Source organism: Panthera leo, chromosome B1 (assembly GCF_018350215.1).
Source record: "Panthera leo isolate Ple1 chromosome B1, P.leo_Ple1_pat1.1, whole genome shotgun sequence".
NCBI lineage: Eukaryota > Metazoa > Chordata > Mammalia > Carnivora > Felidae > Panthera > Panthera leo.
Window position 1 is genome coordinate 88,219,319 of NC_056682.1, and position 24,610 is coordinate 88,243,928.

Here is a 24,610-nt window from a genome sequence, read left to right on the forward strand (position 1 = left end):
AAATTTGACTTGTAAACTACAGGGTCCAGGTCCCTCCCAGTCTACATTGTGAAGGCTCACCATGTATAGAGAAAATCTTTTGGTAGAAACTGGCATGCTAAAGCATGAAATGTCTTTTACTGAAGGCAAATAGGATTTTTTGAAGTACAAGACAAAGAAATATCATAGCCAATTTTGCCCCAACTCAAAGAAAAAAGTGATAGATGGTAGAACTATATCGGTAATTAGTTTCAAATCCTAAGGTGTTCCTTTAAATCTTGCTAATTAAGAGAATTCAAGAGTGGAAAATAGCCCTTTTCTTATCTTCAAAGAATAAAGATGAAAGAAAACCAGAAAATGAAACCTCCTTACTTGTTCTGTTCTTTAAAACAGAGCCCCAAGAAAATCTGCCTGTGCTCACAGGAGAAAGACCCAAGCATTTACAGAGGGGGAGGGGAAGGGGGCGGGCTGAGAAGCATAATTAGAAGCAAGTTTTCAAATTTTATTAAATTCCTTCACCAACAAAATGCACTTAGAGGTATTTCAAGTTAAACCAGTACTTAAAGACTATGAAAAGCAAGATGATTACATGTTTGCGGAAGAAGAAAGGGCAATTAAGAAAACCAGAACAATTTAAGATGCCAACTAAATAAAGGCGACCAGAAGTTGATTTAAAGTTTTTCTTCTGTAATTTGCTCCCCTTTGTCGTGGCACGCTCAGAGAAAGTGAATGCAGTAGACTGGGAGGAGGAGGGGGGCGTGGGGAGGAGGAAGGGAGGAGCGGAGCGAAGGAGCGGCTCCCATCCTCCTCCCGCAGCCCCCAACCGGCCCTCCTCCCGGCTCTCCCAGCCGCGCCCCCCCACCCCCCGCCCGCCCCAAGCCCCTGCCTTCCTCCTCGCCGCTCGCTCTCCCTCTCCACCCTCCACTCTCGGCGACCGCCCTCGCTTTGGGGACACCATCAGCTTTTGATTTGGAAGCACGCTGATTGGCTGGAAGCGATTCAACACACGCCGGGCAAGAGAGCTTTGTCTGAGTTGGAGTGAAGTTGTACAGATTTTAGACTGGAGTCAGCAATCACGGGTGTTTAGTCTGCAGCCGCGCGGAGAAAGGGAGAGAGCATCGCTGGAGAAAGATTCACTGCAGCCTCTGCCGGCACCCTGCAATCGATGGATTTCGACAACACAAGGAGGGAAGCGCGGAGGTGACCCTCTTCTGCCTGCGGAGAGGACAAATGCAAGGCTCGGACTCCGCGCCGACAAGAGCTGCGAGTCGTGACACGGTGTGTATAAACCAAAAGTTTGCGAGCTGTTAATTGCTGTGCTGTGTTATTAAGAGACGCTTTCAAGTGGCAAGTACCAAACGTAGCTTAGCTTTAAGTTGCCAAAGGAAGTTGAGGGGAATTGCTTTGCTGTTTTAACTTGGTCTGTGTGAGGAGTCTCCCAAACTGACCGAGGTGCCAAATGAATGCTAAAATGCACTTTAGATTTGTTTTTGCACTCCTGACGGTGTCTTTCAACTGCGATGTGCTGGGCAAGAATTTGAAATACAGGATTTATGAGGAGCAGAGGGTTGGATCAGTGATTGCAAGACTATCAGAGGATGTGGCTGATGTTTTAGTTAAGCTACCTAATCCTTCCACCGTTCGTTTCCGAGCCATGCAAAGGGGGAATTCTCCTCTCCTTGTAGTAAATGAGGATAACGGAGAAATCAGCATAGGGGCTAAAATCGACCGCGAACAACTGTGCCAGAAAAACTTGAACTGCTCCATAGAGTTTGATGTGATCACTCTACCCACCGAGCATCTGCAGCTTTTCCATATTGAAGTCGAAGTGCTGGATATCAATGACAATGCTCCCCAGTTCTCAAGATCTGTCATACCTATTGAGATATCCGAGAGCGCGGCCGTGGGGACGCGCATCCCCCTGGACAGTGCATTTGATCCAGATGTTGGGGAAAATTCCCTCCACACCTACTCTCTCTCTGCCAATGATTTTTTTAGTATTGAGGTTCGCACCAGGACCGATGGAGCCAAGTATGCAGAACTCATAGTGGTCAGAGAGCTGGATCGCGAGCTGAAGTCAAGCTATGAGCTTCAGCTCACTGCCTCAGACATGGGGGTGCCTCAGAGGTCTGGCTCATCCATACTAAAAATAAGCATTTCCGACTCCAACGACAACAGCCCTGCTTTTGAGCAGCAGTCTTATGTAATACAACTCTTAGAAAACTCCCCCGTTGGCACTTTGCTCCTTGACCTGAATGCCACAGATCCAGATGAGGGCGCTAATGGGAAAATTGTATATTCCTTCAGCAGTCATGTGTCTCCCAAAATTATAGAGACTTTTAAAATTGACTCAGAAAAAGGACATTTGACTCTTTTCAAGCAAGTGGATTATGAAATCACCAAATCCTATGAGATTGATGTTCAGGCTCAAGATTTGGGCCCAAATTCAATCCCAGCTCACTGCAAAATTATAATCAAGGTTGTGGATGTTAATGACAATAAACCTGAAATCAACATAAACCTCATGTCCCCTGGAAAAGAAGAAATATCTTATATTTTTGAGGGGGATCCCATTGACACATTTGTTGCTTTGGTCAGGGTTCAGGACAAGGATTCTGGGCTGAATGGAGAAATAGTTTGTAAGCTTCACGGACATGGTCACTTTAAACTTCAGAAGACTTATGAAAACAATTATTTAATCTTGACAAATGCCACACTGGATAGAGAAAAGAGATCTGAATACAGTTTGACTGTAATCGCTGAGGACAAGGGGACACCCAGTCTTTCTTCAGTAAAACATTTTACTGTTCAGATCAATGATATAAATGACAATCCACCCCACTTCCAGAGAAGTCGATATGAATTTGCAATCTCAGAGAATAACTCGCCAGGGGCATATATCACCACCGTTACGGCCACAGATCCTGATCTTGGAGAAAATGGGCAAGTTACATATACCATTTTGGAGAGTTTTATCCTGGGCAGTTCCATAACTACCTATGTCACCATTGACCCATCTAATGGAGCCATCTATGCCCTCAGAATCTTTGATCATGAGGAAGTGAGTCAGATCACTTTCGTGGTTGAAGCAAGAGACGGAGGAAGTCCAAAGCAACTAGTAAGCAATACCACAGTTGTGCTCACCATCATTGATGAAAATGACAACGTCCCTGTGGTTATTGGGCCTGCTCTGCGCAATAATACTGCAGAAATCTCCATACCCAAAGGGGCTGAAAGTGGCTTTCATGTCACAAGAATAAGGGCAATTGACAGAGACTCTGGTGTGAATGCTGAACTCAGCTGCTCCATAATAGCAGGCAATGAGGAGAATATCTTTTTAATCGATCCACGATCATGTGACATCCATACCAACGTAAGCATGGAATCTGTTTCCTACACCGAGTGGGAGCTCTCAGTCATCATCCAGGACAAAGGCAATCCCCAGCTGCATACCAAAGTCCTTCTGAAGTGTACGATCTTTGAATATGCAGAGTCAGTGACAAGTACAGCAATGACCTCAGTCAGCCAGGCATCTTTGGATGTCTCCATGGTTATAATTATTTCCTTAGGAGCAATTTGTGCAGTGTTGTTGGTTATCATGGTGCTGTTTGCAACGAGGTGTAACCGAGAAAAGAAAGACACTAGATCCTACAACTGCAGGGTAGCAGAATCCACTTACCAGCACCACCCAAAAAGGCCATCCAGGCAGATTCACAAAGGGGACATCACATTGGTGCCTACGATGAATGGCACTCTGCCCATCAGATCTCATCACAGATCGTCTCCATCGTCATCCCCCACCTTGGAAAGAGGGCAGATGGGCAGCCGGCAGAGTCACCACAGTCACCAGTCCCTCAACAGTTTGGTGACAATCTCATCCAACCACGTGCCAGAGAATTTCTCACTAGAACTCACCCATGCCACTCCTGCCGTTGAGGTAAGATCGCACTCTGTACCAACTCACTGACACGGTCAGCTGCTAGTGTGCAGAGGTTGTGTATGTGCTAGTTCTTAAGTGTCTCCTTTAAGCAGTAAACAATACTAACAATATCCGAATTAAATGGGATACAAGGTACATCACCTGTATGTAGCAAGTATGCATAGTTTAGCATGCTGTTCTGTTTTTCTTAAAGAATGGGCTTGCATGTATGATGCATAGTATTGAAAAATAAATGTGAATCTCCCAAATGACTATCTAATTAGAATACCCTTCCTTCCCAGATTAAGATACTGGAAGCCACAAATAAAGGGACTTGTTTCATTCTCACAGTTGTGGCTTCTACTCAGAAAAAAAAAAAAAAAAAAAAAAAAAAAAAAAGCCAAAAGATAACAACAACAGCACCAGCAAAAACCCAAGGCCTCCAGAATCCCATCTGAATGCATGTTGTATTTGTTCAACTTTTGAATTTTTTCAGACCTTATTTTAACTGCATGTGCTAGATTGTTGCATCTTACAATATTTTCCATGTATTTTTATAATGGACCTCTTTAACCTGAACTAAAACATAAAGGAACTCAGTCTATTATTTATAAAGGAGTTCTCTTTCAAAAAAAAAAAAAAGCAGTGTATGAGATCATTCAAGCCTCTCCGGGATGTATTCAGTTGTGTGTGGTGCCTGGCTGCATCGTCTGCCACATTCCAGCATGTGTAAATCTTTAAAACAGAGATAACATGTTCAATTCATCAGGATGAAAAGCAGTGAGCAACTGTTTTTCCTTGCTTAAGCTCGTGAGTATTAGGGGGTTTGTTTCCAGAAATCAGTTCTGTGTGTTTGGTTTCCAGCAGGTCTCCCAGCTTCTTTCAATGCTTCACCAGGGGCAATATCAACCAAGGCCAAGTTTTCGAGGAAACAAATATTCCAGGAGTTATAGGTATGAATTATCCCCCTGTTACCTATTGAGTCTCTAATGGCGTGAATGCTAAAGAGTAAAAACCATACTTTCCCTGATTTATCTTTCTAGATATGCCCTCCAAGACATGGACAAATTTAGCTTGAAAGACAGTGGCCGTGGTGACAGTGAAGCAGGAGACAGTGATTATGATTTGGGGCGAGATTCACCAATAGACAGGCTGCTGGGTGAAGGATTCAGTGACCTGTTCCTTACAGATGGAAGAATTCCAGCAGGTAAGAGGGTGGTGATAGACGGTAAATTCTTACTTTCAGATCTGTTACACCCATGGAGTGCACAGTTTCTCCCATGCTTACATTTTTCTTTGTCCTTTGCACTGAAGTATCTGTCATCTGTACACTATTAGCATTGAACATGACCTGGAGCCCCTCAGAATTATTTTCTTAAACTTCAGACACGGCAGTTGGTGGAGGAGGGGTAAGCACGAGAGCGGAGCAGGACAAGAAGGAAGGAGTGGGGAGAGGGGGATAGAGAGCCACACTATTTCTTTCCTCTCCCTGCCCCCATCCAGTGCTGCCACAGGATACTCTTGAGCAACTCTATGAAATTACTGGGTGGTTGTTGTTATTCAAACGGCCTGTTTTGGTGCATGGTGGTGAACTGGGCTATAATTTGGAAGACACAAATTTCCTGTGATGGGAACCCACTCACAGAATCAGAGATTAAAATACACTAGGGAATGGTACATTTCAATCACCAAAAATAGGACAAAGAATGCAGCTTTGTAGGTGGGAAGCACAGAATATTTTTGCCACCGTTCATTTCCTATCCGCACGGTAGTTGAAGAGGCACACGCGTTTACAAGGGAAATGTTAAGTCTGTAGCCAGATGGAGGAGACCCTGGGAAGTTAAAAGCCACGTTTTCCATAGAGTCCCCCCTCTCTGACTGTGCAGTAGAACCTGTCTGAACCAACTGGGTAAACACTGACTACATCACTGCAGCAACCCCGTTACCAGAGACTGTAATATTCAATCGACTCTTAGGAACACATAAAAACGTCGCCCTGGCTACTTACATTCCTAAACTCCACTGAATTTGATCAGCTGAGTGTTAATCAAGTGCCTGCCATTTGATAAATTAAAGAAAGGCAGAGCAAAACTAATTGCCGTCTGAGTTCCATCCAAAAATGTATCCCAAATCAGGCAGTTTGTACATGGTAGAGGTGAGATTTGAACCAATCCCATACTCTTAAATACCAACCTATTAAGAGTAATGAAGCAACAGGTTTTTAAAAAATAAGTTTAGTAATGGATTTATTCCTATATTCTGAAGTCTAACTATCCTCTACGAAGTGATTAAATGCTGCCTATTTCATTATGTTATTACAGTCATAGATATCGTATCTGTGGCAGGATGAGTGTGTGGAAAGGACTTCTGCTGGCATTAGGGCTACAATGTACATAAGAACCAATATTTGCACAGTGGTGTCTTTGTTTCTTTGTTTCATTCAGAGACTCCCTATTTCAAGGAAGAAAATGAATCTCTGAAAATCCAGTGGGATACATACAGCCTCAGAAAACTTGCTCAAAGAGAATCAGTTTTATTATTTTTACCAATGAAAGGAAAGGGCTGGCTGGCTAAATTTCTATGGTTCCATGATGTTGATGGAACCCTAATTTTGAATATTGGTCCTCAATGTTGAATAATGTGATTTCTCAAATGAAAAGTAGTACAGTGGGCATAACATCAGTATTTCATTATGTAAGTTCTTTTTAAATTGTGTGAAACCTATTCATTTAAATTAAAAAAAATTAACTATTTATTAGAGAGAGAGAGAGACAGAGAGACAGAGAGACAGAGTGTGAGTGGGGGAGGGGCAGAGAGAGAGGGAGACACAGAATCTGAAGCAGTCTCTAGGCCCAATGTGGGGCTCGAACCCACAAACTGTGGGATAATGACCTGAGCCGAAGTCAGAAACTTACCCAACAGACCTCCCCCCCACCAGGCGCCCCTGAAATTATAATTTATTGATATAGCTAAGAGGAAAATAACTTTCCCTATTGAGATAACTTTTCTATTTGTGGGCCTAAATGATATCTAAAGTCCTTTTGAATTCTGAAATTGTATAATTATATTAGCTGACCTGTTTTAGAAAAAGGCAGGACTTCTCTTTCATTCTTTCAAAGTTACCAACACCAGACATGTTCATGGCAGGAGAATTATCTAATGCTTGCATTAAAAAATAAAATAAAAATCATGTTAATAAAGACATTGAGGAAACAATGGGTAGATATACAGTCTAGGTAACAGTGAGTCTTATTTAGTGAGTGGCTTTAGGCTCCTTCTAAGTTAACATTTCGTTCAAAGTTAGGAGTTTGGCTTTTATATTATCAACAATGATACCGCTCAATATACAGACAACCCTTTCAAAACATTCCATATTTGCACAGTCATACTTACTCTGGGCGTGTGGTGGGAGAGTTATATTGCTGGTGTATGATGTTGTTTCACTGTAGATACATTTCTTTCTTACTATCTACCTGCCTCCATGTGGGGAAAGCATTCAGGTGGCATAGAGCACCAGGATATTCCCAGTGACTTATAAAATATTTTAAGCTTTCTTCATGTCTGGCTGGTGTAGAAAGTTACATGTATACTGAGTATCTGTGCAGAGCTACTTTAATTATGACCATCCTTCTGATGATACTTCACCCATTTTCTGGTTTATTATTCTTTCTGGCAGCTCATGCTTTGTAAACTTATATTCCCAGGAAACAGGCCAAGTAGGAAAAAAAAAAAAATGTAAGTCCACATCTGAATGCCATTAACAGAAATCAGTGCAGTTTTTGAAAGCATGTGTATTTTTAGGACTTAAGTGTCTTATTCCAACTGGTTTTCTGCATTAAACTGTGATCAAATATAGATTATGTTATGTTGCATTGCCTGCCAACAAGGTCATTTCTGGTCATTCATTCTATTAATTCCCACAGAAATATCCTGCATTCTGAGCAGTAAAATCAGCAAGCATTCTTGTCCGTTAGCTCATGTTTGTCAACATGCTTTCTTCCTTACTCATTCAACTTTGCGCTACAGTGCAAAATCTTGAACTACTTGCAGAATCTCCATTTTTCCAATGTCTTAGCGGCACCAGTGTGATTTATAAAGGCCTTTTGATTTTGTTTCTTGTGAAACTCCTTTGCCAAGCTCATTCCACTTTTCATTAATCTGCCATTGGTGATTACTTTACTCCGACATTTCTCTCTAATTCCAAGTTCTGTCCATCGTCATGGCTGGTATCCGGGTCCTGGCTATTCTTCCAGGGCCCGTTTACTGGCCCAGCGTACAAGCTGAGGTTCACTCTCTAGCACCTCCTCCCTTTGTCAAATATTTCTCTTATGCAGCTTGAACAACTTTTTCAGAACATTTTAATTTAAAGTTTTTTTGGTTTAAAATCAGTTATTGACTTTTGTTGCCCAGCAACACCTAATAAAACTACTTCCCTTGGCATTCCAAGGCCAATAAAATCCACTCCTGACTTATTAACTCTCATTTTGGGCTGTTTCGTATCTTTTGCAATAGTCAGAACCATCTTTCCACGTCCATCCTTTGTTCATGTTGCCTTTCTATCTGAAAAAAACAAAAACAAAAACAAAAAACAAACTGGCTTCTCTTCACTGTGTCTATCTGAATCCTGTTCATCTCTCACAGTTTGTGTCTTTAACTACTTTAGTCTCCGCTTTGCCTCTTTTTTTTCCTTTTCTTGACATGCCTTTAGCATCATATAGGCTGGCACTTAAACTGGGCATCTGGAGCCTCATTTGTTACACTAGACTCAGAACTAGATCTGAAACCATTTGAGGACAAGAATCTATCATGGCACTCCACATATGGCAGGCTCTGACTAGATAACTGATTGGTTATTCAGTAACTCATGACTTGATGGAAGTTCGGCACCTACTTTTCGTTTCTTCTTCTTACGTCGAGTCCTACCTAAAAAGTATAGTAAGTCACAAAATTGGAAGACATATAGTGGGAAAGAAGAGTTGTCTGCTCCCTCAAGCCTTCCCCTTCCCAGGGGAAATGTAACCACCTGGCAGGTTTCAAGGAGAGACAGAAAGATTAGCCATATGCACCACTTGCCAGTAAGTTCTGACTTACTGGTTGTGGTATGAGACCTCTGTGGCTCTGAATTATATGTACACTGAGAATGTTTTTAAATAGTTGGGTCTCCAGGGAAAAGGTTGAGCATATCACTGAAACAGAAATGATCTATTCTGTGCCACTACCTTCTTATCTCTATTTTTGCCAATATTCTCTCTATTAGCCTGTCTTCTTCAATTTTTCCTATTTTCTGAATTTAAAAAAATTATGTTAATGTATTATTTAATACTCAGGGTTCCATTTATTTATTGTTTCATTAAAATGGCATTCCCTGTTTTAAAAAATTCCTGTAAACAAAATTACCTGTGGACATATACCATCATTTGAATCATCCAGATTGTATTTTTGGTTGCATGTTCATTATATTCGGGTCTCTAGAAAGTTGATCATACTCGGGATTCTTAGAAGCCTATGTAATTTTTCCGTTTTCCCCCACTGTCATTAAATATTAAAAGAAAACAAAGACAATCAAATAATCAAAAAATTAAGTCCTTCCCACAGGGTCAAAGGCCAGAAAACAAATGAAAGGTATCATCAGACCTGTTTCTGGTCCTTCCAACAGGATGTGTGTAAGACAAGAGAGACGGGTCTCCTTTCCATTTTCAGAGACCCAGGGAATTAGGGAAAAAACTTCATTACCACTTTGATAGCTATTTCACTGCTGAGAAAACCTCAGTGCTATTAAGGCATTCCAGTTACTTTCAACTCCTTTTGGTTTTGTCCACATAAATGATGAACAATAGTAATTATTTCTCAGCAGTAAAAATGCATGCCATGCCGTCAGTAAATCTAAACATGCTTTTCTTCTTAAATCATCCATCTTTATTTAAATTTAAATAGGAAATGATATGCTGAAAGAGTATGCTTTCTTCATGGCAAAATCACACAAGGATTCTGGGTGTTTGCCCTTCCTTTTACCCATAGTTAGTTCTGCTGTTTCTGCATTTTTTCTACTTTCTATGTATTTCTAGTTTTCCTACCAATCAGACCTTTTTCTCCTTCAGAACACTTGTTCTCGATTTTGTTCCACAGATTATCCCTTCTCTGTTAAGGAATGAGGTCCAGAATTGATGAGGTATAAAACCAAATTATCTCGAAGGTTTAGTGGTGAAGGGGAGGGACTTCCACCCCTTTTAACAAAGTCCTTTATTTCTCTTTTTTTCTGAGAGGAAACATTTACTCTTCGCCTTTCTTTTTCTGCATATCAATCTTTTTTAAAATTTTATTTTACTGCATCAGAACACTTAACATGAGATGTACCCTCTTAAAAATATTTAATTGTAGAATACAGCATTCTTAACTATAGGTACAATGTTGTATAGCAGATCTCTAGAACTTTTTCATTATGGTCAACCAAAACTTTATGCCCATTGTTTGGCAGTTCCCCATTTTCTCACCCCCCTGCACATGTACCTTTTAGCAAACACCATTTCACTCTTGGATTCTATATATTTGTTCATTTTAGACACCTTATATACATGGAATCATGCCATATTTGTCCTATGGCTAGTTTATTTCACTAAGTAGAATGTCCTCAGGGTTCATCCATGTTGTCACATATTGCAGAATTTCCTTCTTTTTTTAAGGCTCAATAATATTCCACTGTATGCAAATACTGTGTTTTCTTTATCCATTCATCTGCTGGTAGGCATTCGGGTTGTCTTCCCACAGTGGCTATTGTGAATAGTGCTGCGGTGAACAAGGGAGTGTTAATAGCTCTTTGAGATCCTGAATTCAATTCTTTTGGATAAGTATTCAGAAGTGGGTCTGCTGGATAATATGATAGTTATCCTTGTGATTTTTTGAAGAACTTCCATATTGTTTTCCATAGTGACTGCACCATTTTGTGTTCTTAGCAATAGTGGACAAGTATTCGAATTTCTCCACATCCTTGCCGACACTTGTTATTATTTTTTTTGTAGTAGTTATCCTGACAGATTTGAAGTGATATCTCATTGTGGTTTGGATTTGCATTTCCCTGATGATTAGAAAATACATAGTGCATTCTTATTCCATGCAGACATTTTACCTGGTGCTAGGGATACAACAATAAACACAAGACACTACTTGCTTCTCCTGATAAGGGTTTGGACATCGTTCAAGTGTCATCCTTTTTAGCAATAATTTGGGAAGAAAAGAAACCTTGCTTAAATAGCCAGATCTAAAGAATAAGCTCTGACTAGATAGCTAAGGTTGATTATCAATCCAGTTTCGTTCAAATGTAAGATAATTACTTTGCATTTTCTGCATTGTCACTTGCTCTAAAGCAAAATCATGATGCCGAAGAGACATAATTGTCACTGAAAGAGATAAGTGATTTGTGAAGTATGTTTTACATTTCTGCATCCTTCATCGTTCCTTTTATTGTAGTTTAGTTATTGCACTTGTCAATTTAGAAATTTTTCTCCTCTTTATTTTCTGCTTTTCTAATAGCATTTATTATTTGCATTCCTTCATTATTATTATTGTAGTTTAGTTATTGCCTTTGTCAAATTTAGAAATTTTTCTCCTCTTTATTTTCTGCTTTTCTAATATCATCTATTATTTTCTATGAGCATGGCCACTCAAATTCCAATCAGACATTAAAACAACTGGAAGAACTAACCAATGGATTTTTTATATTCTTTTTTACATTTTGATGACTTTTCCATCTATTTGAATTCCAAACCTTTAAAAGAAGACTTCTGAATAGAGTAACTATAGGTGTCCAGTAGTTGAGGACAGTTTGCACTGCTATTTTAAGTAACAAATCAATAAATAATCCAAAATACCTTTGAGAGAATTTACTAAGTATAATGACCTGATAGCTTGTTATATTCCCAATGCCTCCATTAAAAGTAAAGTTGGTCAGATAGACCCCAATATCCAGAAGGCTACTCATAGGCGTTGCTCAAAAATTAATCTGGTGGCATTCCAAAATCACAGATTTCACCGTACAGCTCTGAGGATTTTAGAATTTATATCCAGCAAATATCCCACCACCCATACCTTCGCTCCTTTTCAGTCATCCTCATGTGTAAGTTATAAATCCATTTTCTCATTACTTGAGTAGCAGAAATAATAATCCTGAGAAGTATGTGAGTCATAATCTTCCTTTTGTTCTTTGATAAACGGGGGGAAAAAAGAGGTCCATTTAACTGATACTCAGATTAAAGCCGTAACTGTAGTCCATTTAATGTGTAAAATAACGGGTATCATCACGGTAGTAGTTTAAAACGGTGTCCTGTTTTTTTTTAAGACTAAACTTGCATTCTTTTCTACCATTTTGAGATATGCTAAGCATGACGATGAATCCCTGTTGTCTTCCTTGGGTGTAGCTATGAGGCTTTGCACGGAGGAGTGCAGGGTCCTGGGACACTCTGACCAGTGCTGGATGCCGCCTCTGCCCTCGCCGTCCTCTGACTACAGGAGTAACATGTTCATCCCGGGGGAAGAATTCCCAGCACAACCCCAGCAGCAGCAGCACCCCCATCAGAGTCTTGAGGACGACGCCCAGCCTGCAGATTCTGGTGAGAAGAAGAAGAGTTTCTCCACCTTTGGGAAGGACTCCCCAAACGAGGAGGACTCCGGGGACACCAGCACGTCCTCTCTGCTCTCGGAAATGAGCAGCGTGTTCCAGCGCCTCCTACCCCCTTCCCTGGACACCTGCTCCGAGTGTCCCGAGGTGGATCGCTCCAACTCTCTGGAACGGCGGAAGGCGCCTTTGCCAGCCAAGACTGCGGGTTACCCGCAAGGCGTGGCAGCCTGGGCAGCTAGTACACATTTTCAGAATCCCGCCAACAACTCGGGGCCCCCACTTGGAACTCACTCCAGTGTGCAGCCTTCTTCCAAGTGGCTGCCGGCCATGGAGGAGATCCCCGAAAACTATGAAGAAGATGATTTTGATAATGTGCTCAACCATCTCAACGACGGGAAACACGAACTCATGGATGCCAGCGAGCTGGTGGCGGAGATTAACAAACTGCTTCAAGACGTTCGCCAGAGCTAGGAGATGCTAGCGAAGCATTCTTGTTTCCGTGTGTATGGAAATCGGGGACAGAGAAAACCCTGAGAGAACTGGCATTGCCAAATAGTTGCATTTATCATAAATGTGTCTGTGTATATTGAATATTGAATACTGTATTTTCGTATGTACACGATGCAAGTGTGATTATTTTAATCTGTATTTTAAAAATACATTTGTACCTTATATTTATGTGTAATTTAACAGACAAATTTTATTTTTTTACTCCCATGACAAACATGTCTTTCCTAATCATGTAGAAAGTAGCCACTGTTCAAATATGATATAGTCTTCGACCACAAAGTGTAAAGGCACTGTGTAGATGAGTTCTGTTGGGGGAAGAATTTGCTGTTGCTGTATGAACAACCCCACTGAAGCATTATGCAATTCTTAGTTTCGTTAAGTGATCCAGTTTCTTTTTTCGATACTTTTTAAAAAAAGAAGCATCAATGACAACGTCAGCCACTTAATTATTATTTTTACTGCTCTCTGCTAGTTCTGATGGTTCAATTTCAGCAAAATTGAGACATGGGGTGAAATTTCATTTCAGGACTATGAAGTATGTTTCACAGACCATGATGAAAAAAATAGGGCTAGAGTCAATGCTTCCCAACCCTCCCCCACGCCCCAGGCCCCTACTGTTCCAAGGCATCACACTGGCCTATACTCGAGAATATTTCTCCTGAAGTATTAGTGTCTATTTGTAACCAAGGGAAACAATGAATTTCATTCCATCCTTGTAACAGTAGACACGCTCCAAGAAAATGGAATCTGTCCTTTAAATGGGTAACGGTATGTATTCTAACAGCCTAAAGTATTTGTGGACAAAGACCATGGTGTCAGTGTCCCTCCTAGGGTAGTAAATGGAATTGATTTATTCTGAAACTGTTTTGTTTGAATCTTCCCCTGTCCTCTCATGATACTTGAACATTTTTATGTTTTGCAATGTTTTTGCTATAACTATTCACTTTTAGCTTTTGTCTCCAGTGCATGATCTCATATTTTTGCTTTTATTTTTAGTATAAGAACGTTTTTTAAAATTATGATTTTGTTATTGCAATTCTTTTGTATCTGTTGTGTGACGAACGACAAATTCTTTAATTATTGTGCTGTTATCTCTCTGTGTGGAATGCCTTGGTGAAGGAGATCGTTATTATGACTGTTCTCATTTATGACCAAGCTTCTGTTAATGTTATTTCTATGAATACACTATCTTGATTGTACTCTCCAGAAAATTTTGCTGTCAATGAAAATAAAAGGAAAATTAAAGTAAAGCTTAAGAACTGTCCATAAATCAGAACCCTGTTCCTACATATACGTTCAAAAGTTTTGCATGAGGCGTGTCCTTCATGAGAAGGTAATTCAGTGTTGAGTTTTGAATGATAAAGAGGGAACATTCAGCTTGGTGAACAAGGGAAATGCAATGGAAAAGGAATAATTTGAGACCTGTGATGGGAATGAAAGTCGTCTACCATTTTCCCAGATTAAAATATTTAAATGCATTTGAAGCATAAAGAAAAAAGAATAATCAAATAGTAACTACATGAACATTTTTCAAATGAAAAAAAAATTTCTCAGAACATTTTGTATTAAGTTGAATCCAAAAAAAAAAAAAAAAATGTACCTTACAATGTTTCCAAGAGGTGAAAATATTATCCTCCTTGGTTTACTAGCAGGGAATTGAAATACGAAGAAAGTTAAATAGCCTAAAAGAGGCTACACTCAGATATTTTAAATCTCAAATGGGTACCACATCAAATACATGTATTATGTCTTTGAAAGGCACATTTTCCTTTATAGGAGGGATTGCAGTTACAAGGGAAATTTCAGTTTATTTTTCAGTAGATTACATACACAAATGCTAACCACATTTAAAAACATTTTTTTTTTTCAAATTCACTTCCTTTCAGTATGTATTATCCTTAAGACTTCCATAACTTCAGTGTTCTTAATTTAAAGCAGCAATAGTCATTTAGGAAGCAGAGGTGGAAATCAATGTTTAAATAATGTGAAGTAAATAAAATGCAATATTATATTAAACACAAAACCTTTGTATATTGTCTGTATAGTAAGCATTCCGTGTTTCAGACTCCTTGTTTCTCCAGTCTTCTCCACTTACTATGGCTTTCCAGATCCACAGGCTATTAGTGCAAGATTGTCACTTTTCACTCCTGTTCCTGTTACAGGTAATGTAATCTCAGTGAAAGCACGATTGTCTGGTGCTATCATAACAATTTAACCTCTCAAGTTTGTATTTCCTCCTCTTTGGTACCATGCCTCTCTTCAGACTGAAGCAACCAAAAGCACTTAAACCAAGGAGGTTCTTTTATCCAATCATGAGTGTTTAATCCCTTTGGCCCCATTTGATTCCTTTAAATGTTCTTCAGTGATAAACTTCTATTAGTGGAATCATCTTCCAAAATTCTCTTTCAACACTAAATCTGTTGCTTAATAAATCTTCCTTTTAAACACTTGTTTATAGGATGATTAGAACTGGCTCTCTCCAAATTCTTACAGGTTATTCACGTTGTTACTCATTTATCATTTACTTTTTTCTTGGTATGTAGCAGAGGAGATTTATAACTGTTTTGGTCATTCAAATTATTTCTCTTCCTGTCACACATGTATCAAATTTGCCACTTACCAGTAGATAAATATTCAGGCAAAAGAGATGGTTAAGTTATTCTTATTGGAGTGACTGAAGAAGTCTCATTTGTGAAAGTCAGCTTAGCATCCTTGTTTCTTTCTTTTGGTACCTACTAAAACGTCAGAACATACTCAAAGCTGAGTTTGGGTATTGACACATTAAAAGTCAAACTGTTGGGAGTCTATTTAAAAATTAGTTGTGTGTGTACGTTCCAATCGTACGTGAACTCATAGAACTGGTCCACCACATTTCAGGCAATTTGCCAAACCATCAGAAAGGTTTTGATGTTCCCGTTGGAATTTAATATGTCTTGAATGTATCATCACAGTATCAAAGATTGGGGATGTGCTCAACTCTGAGAGGCAATAGATATTGCTGTGTAAAATTAAATTCCAACCATATGAAAGTCTTAAAGATTTATGTTGAGTTTTAAAAAGAATAAAGACTGTATAGGCATTTTTAAAGACCCAGAGTATTAACTTCCTTAATTGCAGCTTAGATTCCTAGAACAAAGCTATCTTATATTTAAGAAGCTGTCTTATATATTGTGAAAATATTAGCTGCCTTACTGATTGTAATCATTTTTAATGTATTAGGATGTCTCTAACTGTGAATGATGGAAACAACTGAATGTGGTTATATAAAGTTTTAATTTGAGAAATTAAGCTATATGAGCCATTCATCTCATTCAGTTTTGTTCCCAGTACAAATAATAAGTCACTTTTTAAAAATAAGTACATGATATCTAAAGTTCTACATTGCAACTGAAACTGCCCAAGTCGAGGTTCAGTGCTCACCTGTGTAAGTGGAGTCACAGTCAAGTATGAACATCCTGTATACACAATCTGTACACGACATGAAGTATATACAATCTGTATACCAGAAATAATAGGGCCTTTAATACACTCCAAACCAAAACAAAAATACTGACTAGGAAGATACTGTATGACAGATCTGAAAGTGATTGTATATGCTTCTCATTAATTTATATTTTTGTTATATGCTAACCTATAGAACTTGTGGAACTGTTAAAAGAATTTTATGAGGAGCTGGCATTGCAAACTTGCTGCCAAAATTTACATACTTCTTGACTTTTAAAATTGCAATAACATCCGACTCTGGCACTTTAAAATAATAGTTTTCTATTTCCTTTTATGACTTCTGCAAGTTGCTCCTAATTCTTGTTTGCTTTTTAAGATTTTATCTTTTCAATTTATTTATTTTATGGTACTCTTCCTTGATAATTCATCCTACTGTCCACATTTTATAGCAACCCTCTCCAAATTTTTGCATGTATATAGTTTTTTATATAATCACTTAGATTTTATCATTTTTCCACATATTTTCTTTGTTGTTAATACAATCGGGATCATATTTTTGAGATATGAAACTAATACCTTTTCATTCTCAATAAACCTCGCTCCTTTGATTCACTGGTTTAATGGAAGGGTAAATGTATACAATTAAGAACAAAGGGTCATTTCTGTTGTTCTTTTTTAAATTAATGTTTTTGAGTGTCTAGGGAGACATAGTGTAGAAAACAATTTATTGAGGGAGGGACTTTTTTTTCCTAAAAATAAAACACTTCTCTCTGTATTAAGGATTGGGCTAGGAAAGATAAGCTTGGAATTTTAGTATAAGTCAAAGTTAAGTGCAAGGAAATACATGTTAAAGTAAACAAGGTCGATTACCACAGAAGAGAAAGATAACTTAGGCAATTGTTGACAGCATAGACTCTAAAGGTGAATAAATTCAGAAGGGTAAAATCTCAAATGTTAGTATCTTCTTTATTCTCACCTCCCATGATCTTTAGAAGAAACTGTAGTACAAAAACACTACTTTTGGAGAAGATGTTTCTCCTTTCCCCGACTTTCCCTGCATAAGCGAAGAGACATGGAAAATCTAGTGCCAAGGTGTGTGTGCCTCTGGCATAGCATCTCTCCTCCTCACTGCCTGTGGATGGCCCATAGAAGATGCAGATTTTCTTTCTTGTCCAAATGGGGGAGGGGCTGATAGTATAAACTACTATGTTACAAAGTGCTTTTATCTAAATGATGGAAAGCTTTCTAAAAAGCCCAGGTACATTCTTGTTTTATTAACAGGTACCATCTGTAGCTTAAAATAACTAACCACAAAATATTCTAGACAGAAGAAGCATAGACTTCTTTGGACGTACATCTTTGGGTTAGCCAGTTTTAGGTTCCAAACAATCTACACAACTTCCAGTAAATCTTGTTACATGAGATACAGCATCCAAAAAAATGCAATGAAGAATATTTTGTGAATTCTAACCAGAAAAATATTTTGCCATTCCCTGACTTGTGATTTGGATCTCTTCTGCAAACTCATGCCTGGAGGCTGTCTGTGTGGATTGCATGAACTCCCTCTACAGAATTTTGTTAATTGCTGAGTGTAGGGTGGCAAATATGCAAGACCACCTGACAACAAGGGTCATTGTAGGAAAAGTCTACAAAGGATCAACCACGACAACTGACTTCGATCTTCACTGCATTTTCTTTCTCTTTTTCCTCCTCACTTTTTCCTTGGATGGCAACTGAGTAGAGGGTCAGCATACAAATCATTCCTTTAATCAGCAAGTATTCATTGTGTACTTATGATGGATCAGACACTGTTTTAGGTGTTTGAAATATGATCATGAATAAAACAGAGAAAGAGAGAGAGAGAGATGGAAACTGCTGTACATCTATTAGGGTGGCCAAAATCCAGAATATTGACAATACAAACTGCTGGCAAGGATGTGGAGCTACAGGAGCTCTTTATACACCACTGATGAGAATGCAAAATGGTGCAGCCACTTTGGAAGAGAGTTTGGAGATTTGAAAAGAAACAAAACAAAACAAAACAAACAAAAAAACATATTTGTACCTTATGATCCAGCAATCATGCTTCTTGGTTTTTACCCAAGGGATTTAAAAAACAGGTCCACACAAAAACCTGCACAAAGATGTTTATAATAGCTTTAGGGGCACCTGGCTGGCTCGGTCAGTTAAACCTCTGACTTCAGAGTCATGAAGATCATGTCATGATCTCGCAGTCCATGAGTTTGCGCCCCTCATCAGGCTCTGTGCTGACAGCTCAGAGCCTGGAGCCTGCTTCAGATCCTGTGTCTCCTTCTCTCTCTCCCCCTCCCCTGCTCATGCTCTCCCTCTCTCTTTCTCAAAAATAAACATTAATTTTTTTTAATGTTAAATGGCTACAGCCATTTATTTTAAAAAATGGCTTTATTCATAGTGGACAATAGTTAAAAACAACTAAAGTGTCTTTCAGTCAGTGAATGAATAAACATACACCGTGCACCATCTAGACAGTGGGATATTATTTAGCACTAAAAGAAAGGTGCTATCAAGCCCCAGAAGGACATGGAGGAATCTTAAATGCATATAATTAAGTGAAAGAAGCCAGTCTGGAAAGGCTACAGACTGTATGATTCCAGCTGTAGGACATTCTGGAAATGGCAAAATAATGACGAAAATAAAAAGATCAGTAGTTGTCAGAGATCGGGCGGGGTGGAGAGAGGGATGAACAGGCAGAGCACAGAGAATTTTTAGGGCAGTGAAAATCCTACTCTGCGTGATACCTAATGATGCACATAGGTCATTACACATTTGTCCAGATCCTTAGAATGTAAACCACAGAGAGCGAGCAATAATGTAAACAATAGGCTGTGGGTAATTATGATGTGTCAGTCTGGGTTCATCAACTGCAACAAATGTACCACTCTGGTGAAGGATATTGCTAATGGGGGAGGTTTTGCATGTATGAGTTCAGGGTGTACATGGGAAATCTCTGTTCTTTCCTCTCATTGTTGCTGTCAATCTAAAATTGCTCTAAAATAATCAAGTCTTGAAGAGAGGGAGGGAGAGAGAGGGGGAGATATATGAGGAGCAGAGCTGATACTTCACATCCAGCCAATAAGCAAGAGGACAGGAAATGACCAGAGGGTCAGCTTTGTTTACCTGTATATCTCTAGTGCCTAAAACAGGGCCTGGCCCAATACAGATGCTCCATAAATATGCTCTGAACGCATGGTTGATTGTATGTTTCTTCTGAACCCAAATGCTGCCCAGAGAGAAGGACTGAAAAAATATTGCATTAGATTACCCCCAAATACTTAAGCATTAAGCCTCAAAGAACTTAGCATCAAATAAAATAAAATCTGGTGTTTCCTGCCAGCAGCAGAAACTGGAAATCAAGAAAAATTGACACCACATATGACTGTCTATGCTCAGTTTGCACTTTTCTTAAGCACCACTTAGACACTTTGGAATATTTTGCCCTTTTCCTTGGGCATTTTTTTCTAGATCAGGCGGTACAGTCAAAAGCCCAAAGCTGATGTTCCAGAACTACATCTTTCTGGCAGAATGACTTAGAGTAAGTAACATAACAAGTGAACAATTGTTTCTTCATCCTCGTACTACAATGTTAATAATAATAACAACATTATTCACCTCAACTGAAATGAATAATGAACTTTAGCTGAGAAAAACACACAAGAATTTAAAACAGGAACAGCTGGTCAGCTCAGGGGCAGATATGGAGAATTAAATAAGTTTCTTCCCTATTGATAATTTTACTGGATGGATTGAAAGGAAAAATAATTTCATGTAAGAAAGAGAAACTATAGTTTACATTGTAACTTTCTGTTGGGGAAGGCTAACAGTTACAAAAGTAAACTCAAAATGAATAACTTCTCAAGAATAATAGAAGTTTCTTTCTTATAAAACAGTCTAAAGTGAAGTTCAGTTGAGGACCAGTCTCATGGAGACTCTACTATCATTAACCCATTATTTCCAGGGTTACTTTGGGAAGGATCTCCTTTCCAGCCAGAAACAAAGGAAATAGCCATGGAATAGTACAATAAGGAGGTCATTAGGGACCAACCCTGAAAGCGTCACATGTCACTTCCACTGATAGACCCTTGGCTAGAAACAGTCAGATGGCCACAGAGTAAGGCTACTAAATGATGCCTGCTATATTTGCTGAGCAGCGAAGTCCCTACCACACAATCTTTAGGAATCCCTGCACTCTCAAAATGTCACTGCTAGTCTTCATATAATTTTTACTGTAATTTTCAGTTTATTTCTCTAATTCCTGCACTAGAATATTGACACCTTGAGAGAGGGAGTGTAGATGTTTGTTTTTTAAATGATTTTGTGTTTCCAGAGACTAGTATAATTATCACCTATCAAAGGTCTAAGAATCAGTCTAAGAATCAGTAATATAAAATAATAAAATAAAATAAAATAGCATTTAAATATGGGGTAGGGTTAGTGGATATAGTTATTATCAGAATCAGCCTCCAAAATGATTTATTCAGAATAAGTAGAAACTATTTCTCAAGTTTTGATAGATATCAAAAAACGACTTCCCAGGTTGTGGGGGTAGGGAGCAGAGTGGGTGGAGATTGCCTACAAAGCAAAGTGAGGGAAATCTTTATAGTAATGAAAATATTCTCTATCTTGAATGGGGGTGGTGGATTACATTTGTCAAAACTCATCTAAATGTATATTTAACATCTGTGCATTTTATTGTTTTCAAATTATGCCTCCATAAAACTGAAAAAAATTACAATTAAAAATATGGCTAAGAAGCAAAAATTAAGAAGAATGAATCCAATCCAATCTTCTCTAATTCATTAAGTCAGTTTGGAGAAAGTCTGCAGCTGGAAACTCTATATGGTATTGCATTGGCAGTGACTCAGTTCCGTGACCTAGCTGCTTGTGTTTTGTTATAACCTAAGGCTTCTTAGGGTAGAGAGGATCTACTTAGAGCTAATCACCTTAATCTCTATCCTATCAGCCATGACAAGAGAGCAGTGCTGAAGAAACAATCTTTTATTTCCAATATATGAAATTTATTGTCAAATTGGTTTCCATACAACACCCAGTGCTCATCCCAAAAGGTGCCCTCCTCAATACCCATCACCCACCCTCCCCTCCCTCCCACCCCCGATCTACCCTCAGTTTGTTCTCAGTTTTTAAGAGTCTCTTATGCTTTGGCTCTCTTCCACGCTAACCTCTTTTTTTATTTTTTTCCTTCCCCTCCCCAATGGGTTTCTGTTAAGTTTCTCAGGATCCACATGAGAGTGAAACCCTATGGTATCTGTCTTTCTCTGTATGGCTTATTTCACTTAGCATCACACTCTCCAGTTCCATCCACGTTGCTACAAAGGGCCATATTTCATTCTTTTTCATTGCCACGTAGTACTCCATTGTGTATATAAACCACAATTTCTTTATCCATTCATCAGTTGATAGACATTTAGGCTCCTTCCAAAATTTGGCTATTGTTGAGAGTGCTGCTATAAACATTGGGGTACAAGTGCCCCTATGCACCAGTACTCTTGTATCCTTTGGGTAAATTCCTAGTAGTGCTACTGCTGGGTCATAGGGTAGGTCTATTTTTAATTTTTTTTGAGGAACCTCCACACTGTTTTCCAGAGCTGCTGCACCAGTTTTCATTCCCACCAACAGTGCAAGAGGGTTCCCATTTCTCCACATCCTCTCCAGCATCTATAGTCTCCTGATTTGTTCATTTTGGCCACTCTGACTGGCGTGAGGTGATATCTGAGTGTGGTTTTGGTTTGTATTTCCCTGATGAGGAGCGACGTTGAGCATCTTTTCATGTGCCTGTTGGCCATCCGGATGTCTTCTTTAGAGAAGTGTCTATTCATGTTTTCTGCCCATTTCTTCACTGGATTATTTGTTTTTTGGGTGTGGAGTTTGGTGAGCTCTTTATAGATTTTGGATACTAGCCCTTTGTCTGATATGTCATTTGCAAATATCTTTTCCCATTCCGTTGGTTGCCTTTTAGTTTTGTTGGTTGTTTCCTTTGCTGTGCAGAAGCTTTTTATCTTCATAAGGTCCCAGTAGTTCATTTTTGCTTTTAATTCCCTTGCCTTTGGAGATGTGTCAAGTAAGAAATTGCTACGACTGAGGTCAGAGAGGTCTTTTCCTGCTTTCTCCTCTAGGGTTTTGATGGTTTCCTGTCTCACATTCAGGTTCTTTATCCATTTTGAGTTTATTTTTGTAAATGGTGTGAGAAAGTGGTGTAGTTTCAATCTTCTGCATGTTGCTATCCATTTCTCCCAGCACCATTTGTTAAAGAGACTGTCTTTTTTCCATTCGATGTTCTTTCCTGCTTTGTAAAAGATTAGTTGGCCATACGTTTGTGGATCTAGTTCTGGGGCTTCTATTCTGTTCCATTGGTCTATGTGTCTGTTTTTGTGCCAATACCATGCTGTCTTGATGATGACAGCTTTGTAGTAGAGGCTGAAGTCTGGGATTGTGATGCCTCCTGCTTTGGTCTTCTTCTTCAAAATTACTTTGGCTATTCGGGGCCTTTTGTGGTTCCATATGAATTTTAGGATTGCTTGTTCTAGCTTCGAGAAGAATGCTGGTGCAATTTTGATTGGGATTGCATTGAATGTGTAGATAGCTTTGGGTAGTATTGACATTTTGACATTATTTATTCTTCCAATCCATGAGCATGGAATGCTTTTGCATTTCTTTATATCTTCTTCAATTTCCTTCATAAGCTTTCTATATTTTTCAGCATACATATCTTGTACATCTTTGGTTAGATTTATTCCTAGGTATTTTATGCTTCTTGGTGCAATTGTGAATGGGATCAGTTTCTTGATTTGTCTTTCTGTTGCTTCGTTATTAGTGTATAAGAATGCAACTGATTTCTGTACATTGATTTTGTATCCTGCAACGTATAATATCATGTCATCTGTAAAAAGTGAAAGTTTAACTTCATCTTTGCCAATTTTGGTGCCTTTGATTTCCTTTTGTTGCCTGATTGCTGATGCTAGAACTCCCAACACTATGTTAAACAACAGTGGTGAGAGTGGACATCCCTGTCATGTTCCTGATCTCAGGGAAAAAGCTCTCAGTTTTTCCCCATTGAGGATGATGTTAGCTGTGGGCTTTTCATAAATGGCTTTTGTGATGTTTAAGTATGTTCCTTCTATCCCGACTTTCTCAAGGGTTTTTATTAAGAAAAGATGCTGAATTTTTTCAAATGCCTTTTCTGCTTTGATTGACAGGATCCTATAGTTCTTATCTTTTCTTTTATTAATGTGATGTATCACGTTGATTGATTTGCAAATGTTGAACCACTCCTGCATCCCAGGAATGAATCCCACTTGATCATGGTGAATAATTCTTTTTATATGCTGTTGAATTCGATTTGCTAGTATCTTATTGAGAATTTTTGCATCCATATTCATCAGGGATATTGGCCTGTAGTTCTCTTTTTTTACTGGGTCTCTGTCTGGTTTAGGAATCAAAGTAATACTGGCTTCATAGAATGAGTCTGGAAGTTTTCCTTCCCTTTTTATTTTTTGGAATAGCTTGAGAAGGATAGGTATTATCTCTGCTTTAAACGTCTGGTAGAACTCTCCTGGGAAGCCATCTGGTCCTGGGCTCTTCTTCGTTGGGAGATTTTTGATAACTGATTCAATTTCTTCACTGGTTATGGGTCTGTTCAAACTTTCTATTTCCTCCTGATTGAGTTTTGGAAGTGTGTGGGTGTTTAGGAATTTGTCCATTTCTTGCAGGTTGTCCAGTTTGTTGGCATATAATTTTTCATAGTATTCCCTGATAATTGCTTGTATCTCTGAGGGATTGGTTGTAATCATTCCATTTTCATTCATGATTTTATCTATTTGGGTCATCTCCCTTTTCTTTTTGAGAAGCCTGGCTAGAGGTTTATCAATTTTGTTTATTTTTTCAAAAAACCAACTCTTGGTTTCATTGATATGCTCTACAGTTTTTTTAGATTCTATATTGTTTATTTCTGCTCTGATCTTTATTATTTCTCTTCTGCTGGGTTTAGGCTGCCTTTGCTGTTCTGCTTCTATTTCCTTTAGGTGTGCTGTTAGATTTTGTATTTGGGATTTTTCTTGTTTCTTGAGATAGGCCTGGATTGCAATGTATTTTCC

General features: G+C 38.8%; 1 protein-coding gene across 2 annotated transcripts; it reads left to right on the forward strand.

Moving 5' to 3' along the window:
* Positions 1–1,276: 1,276 nt before the first annotated feature.
* On the forward strand, positions 1,277–14,455 carry PCDH18 (protocadherin 18). Of its 2 annotated transcripts, none has more exons than XM_042935486.1 (4): positions 1,277–3,916; positions 4,763–4,851; positions 4,942–5,105; positions 12,310–14,455. In XM_042935486.1, the coding sequence occupies exons 1-4, from the start codon at positions 1,439–1,441 to the stop codon at positions 12,978–12,980; spliced, it is 3,402 nt and encodes a 1,133-aa protein (XP_042791420.1). In that variant the 5' UTR covers positions 1,277–1,438; the 3' UTR covers positions 12,981–14,455. The 2 variants fall into 2 exon arrangements, with proteins under 2 accessions (XP_042791420.1, XP_042791421.1); XM_042935487.1 differs by having other exon boundaries at positions 4,766–4,851.
* Positions 14,456–24,610: the final 10,155 nt, after the last annotated feature.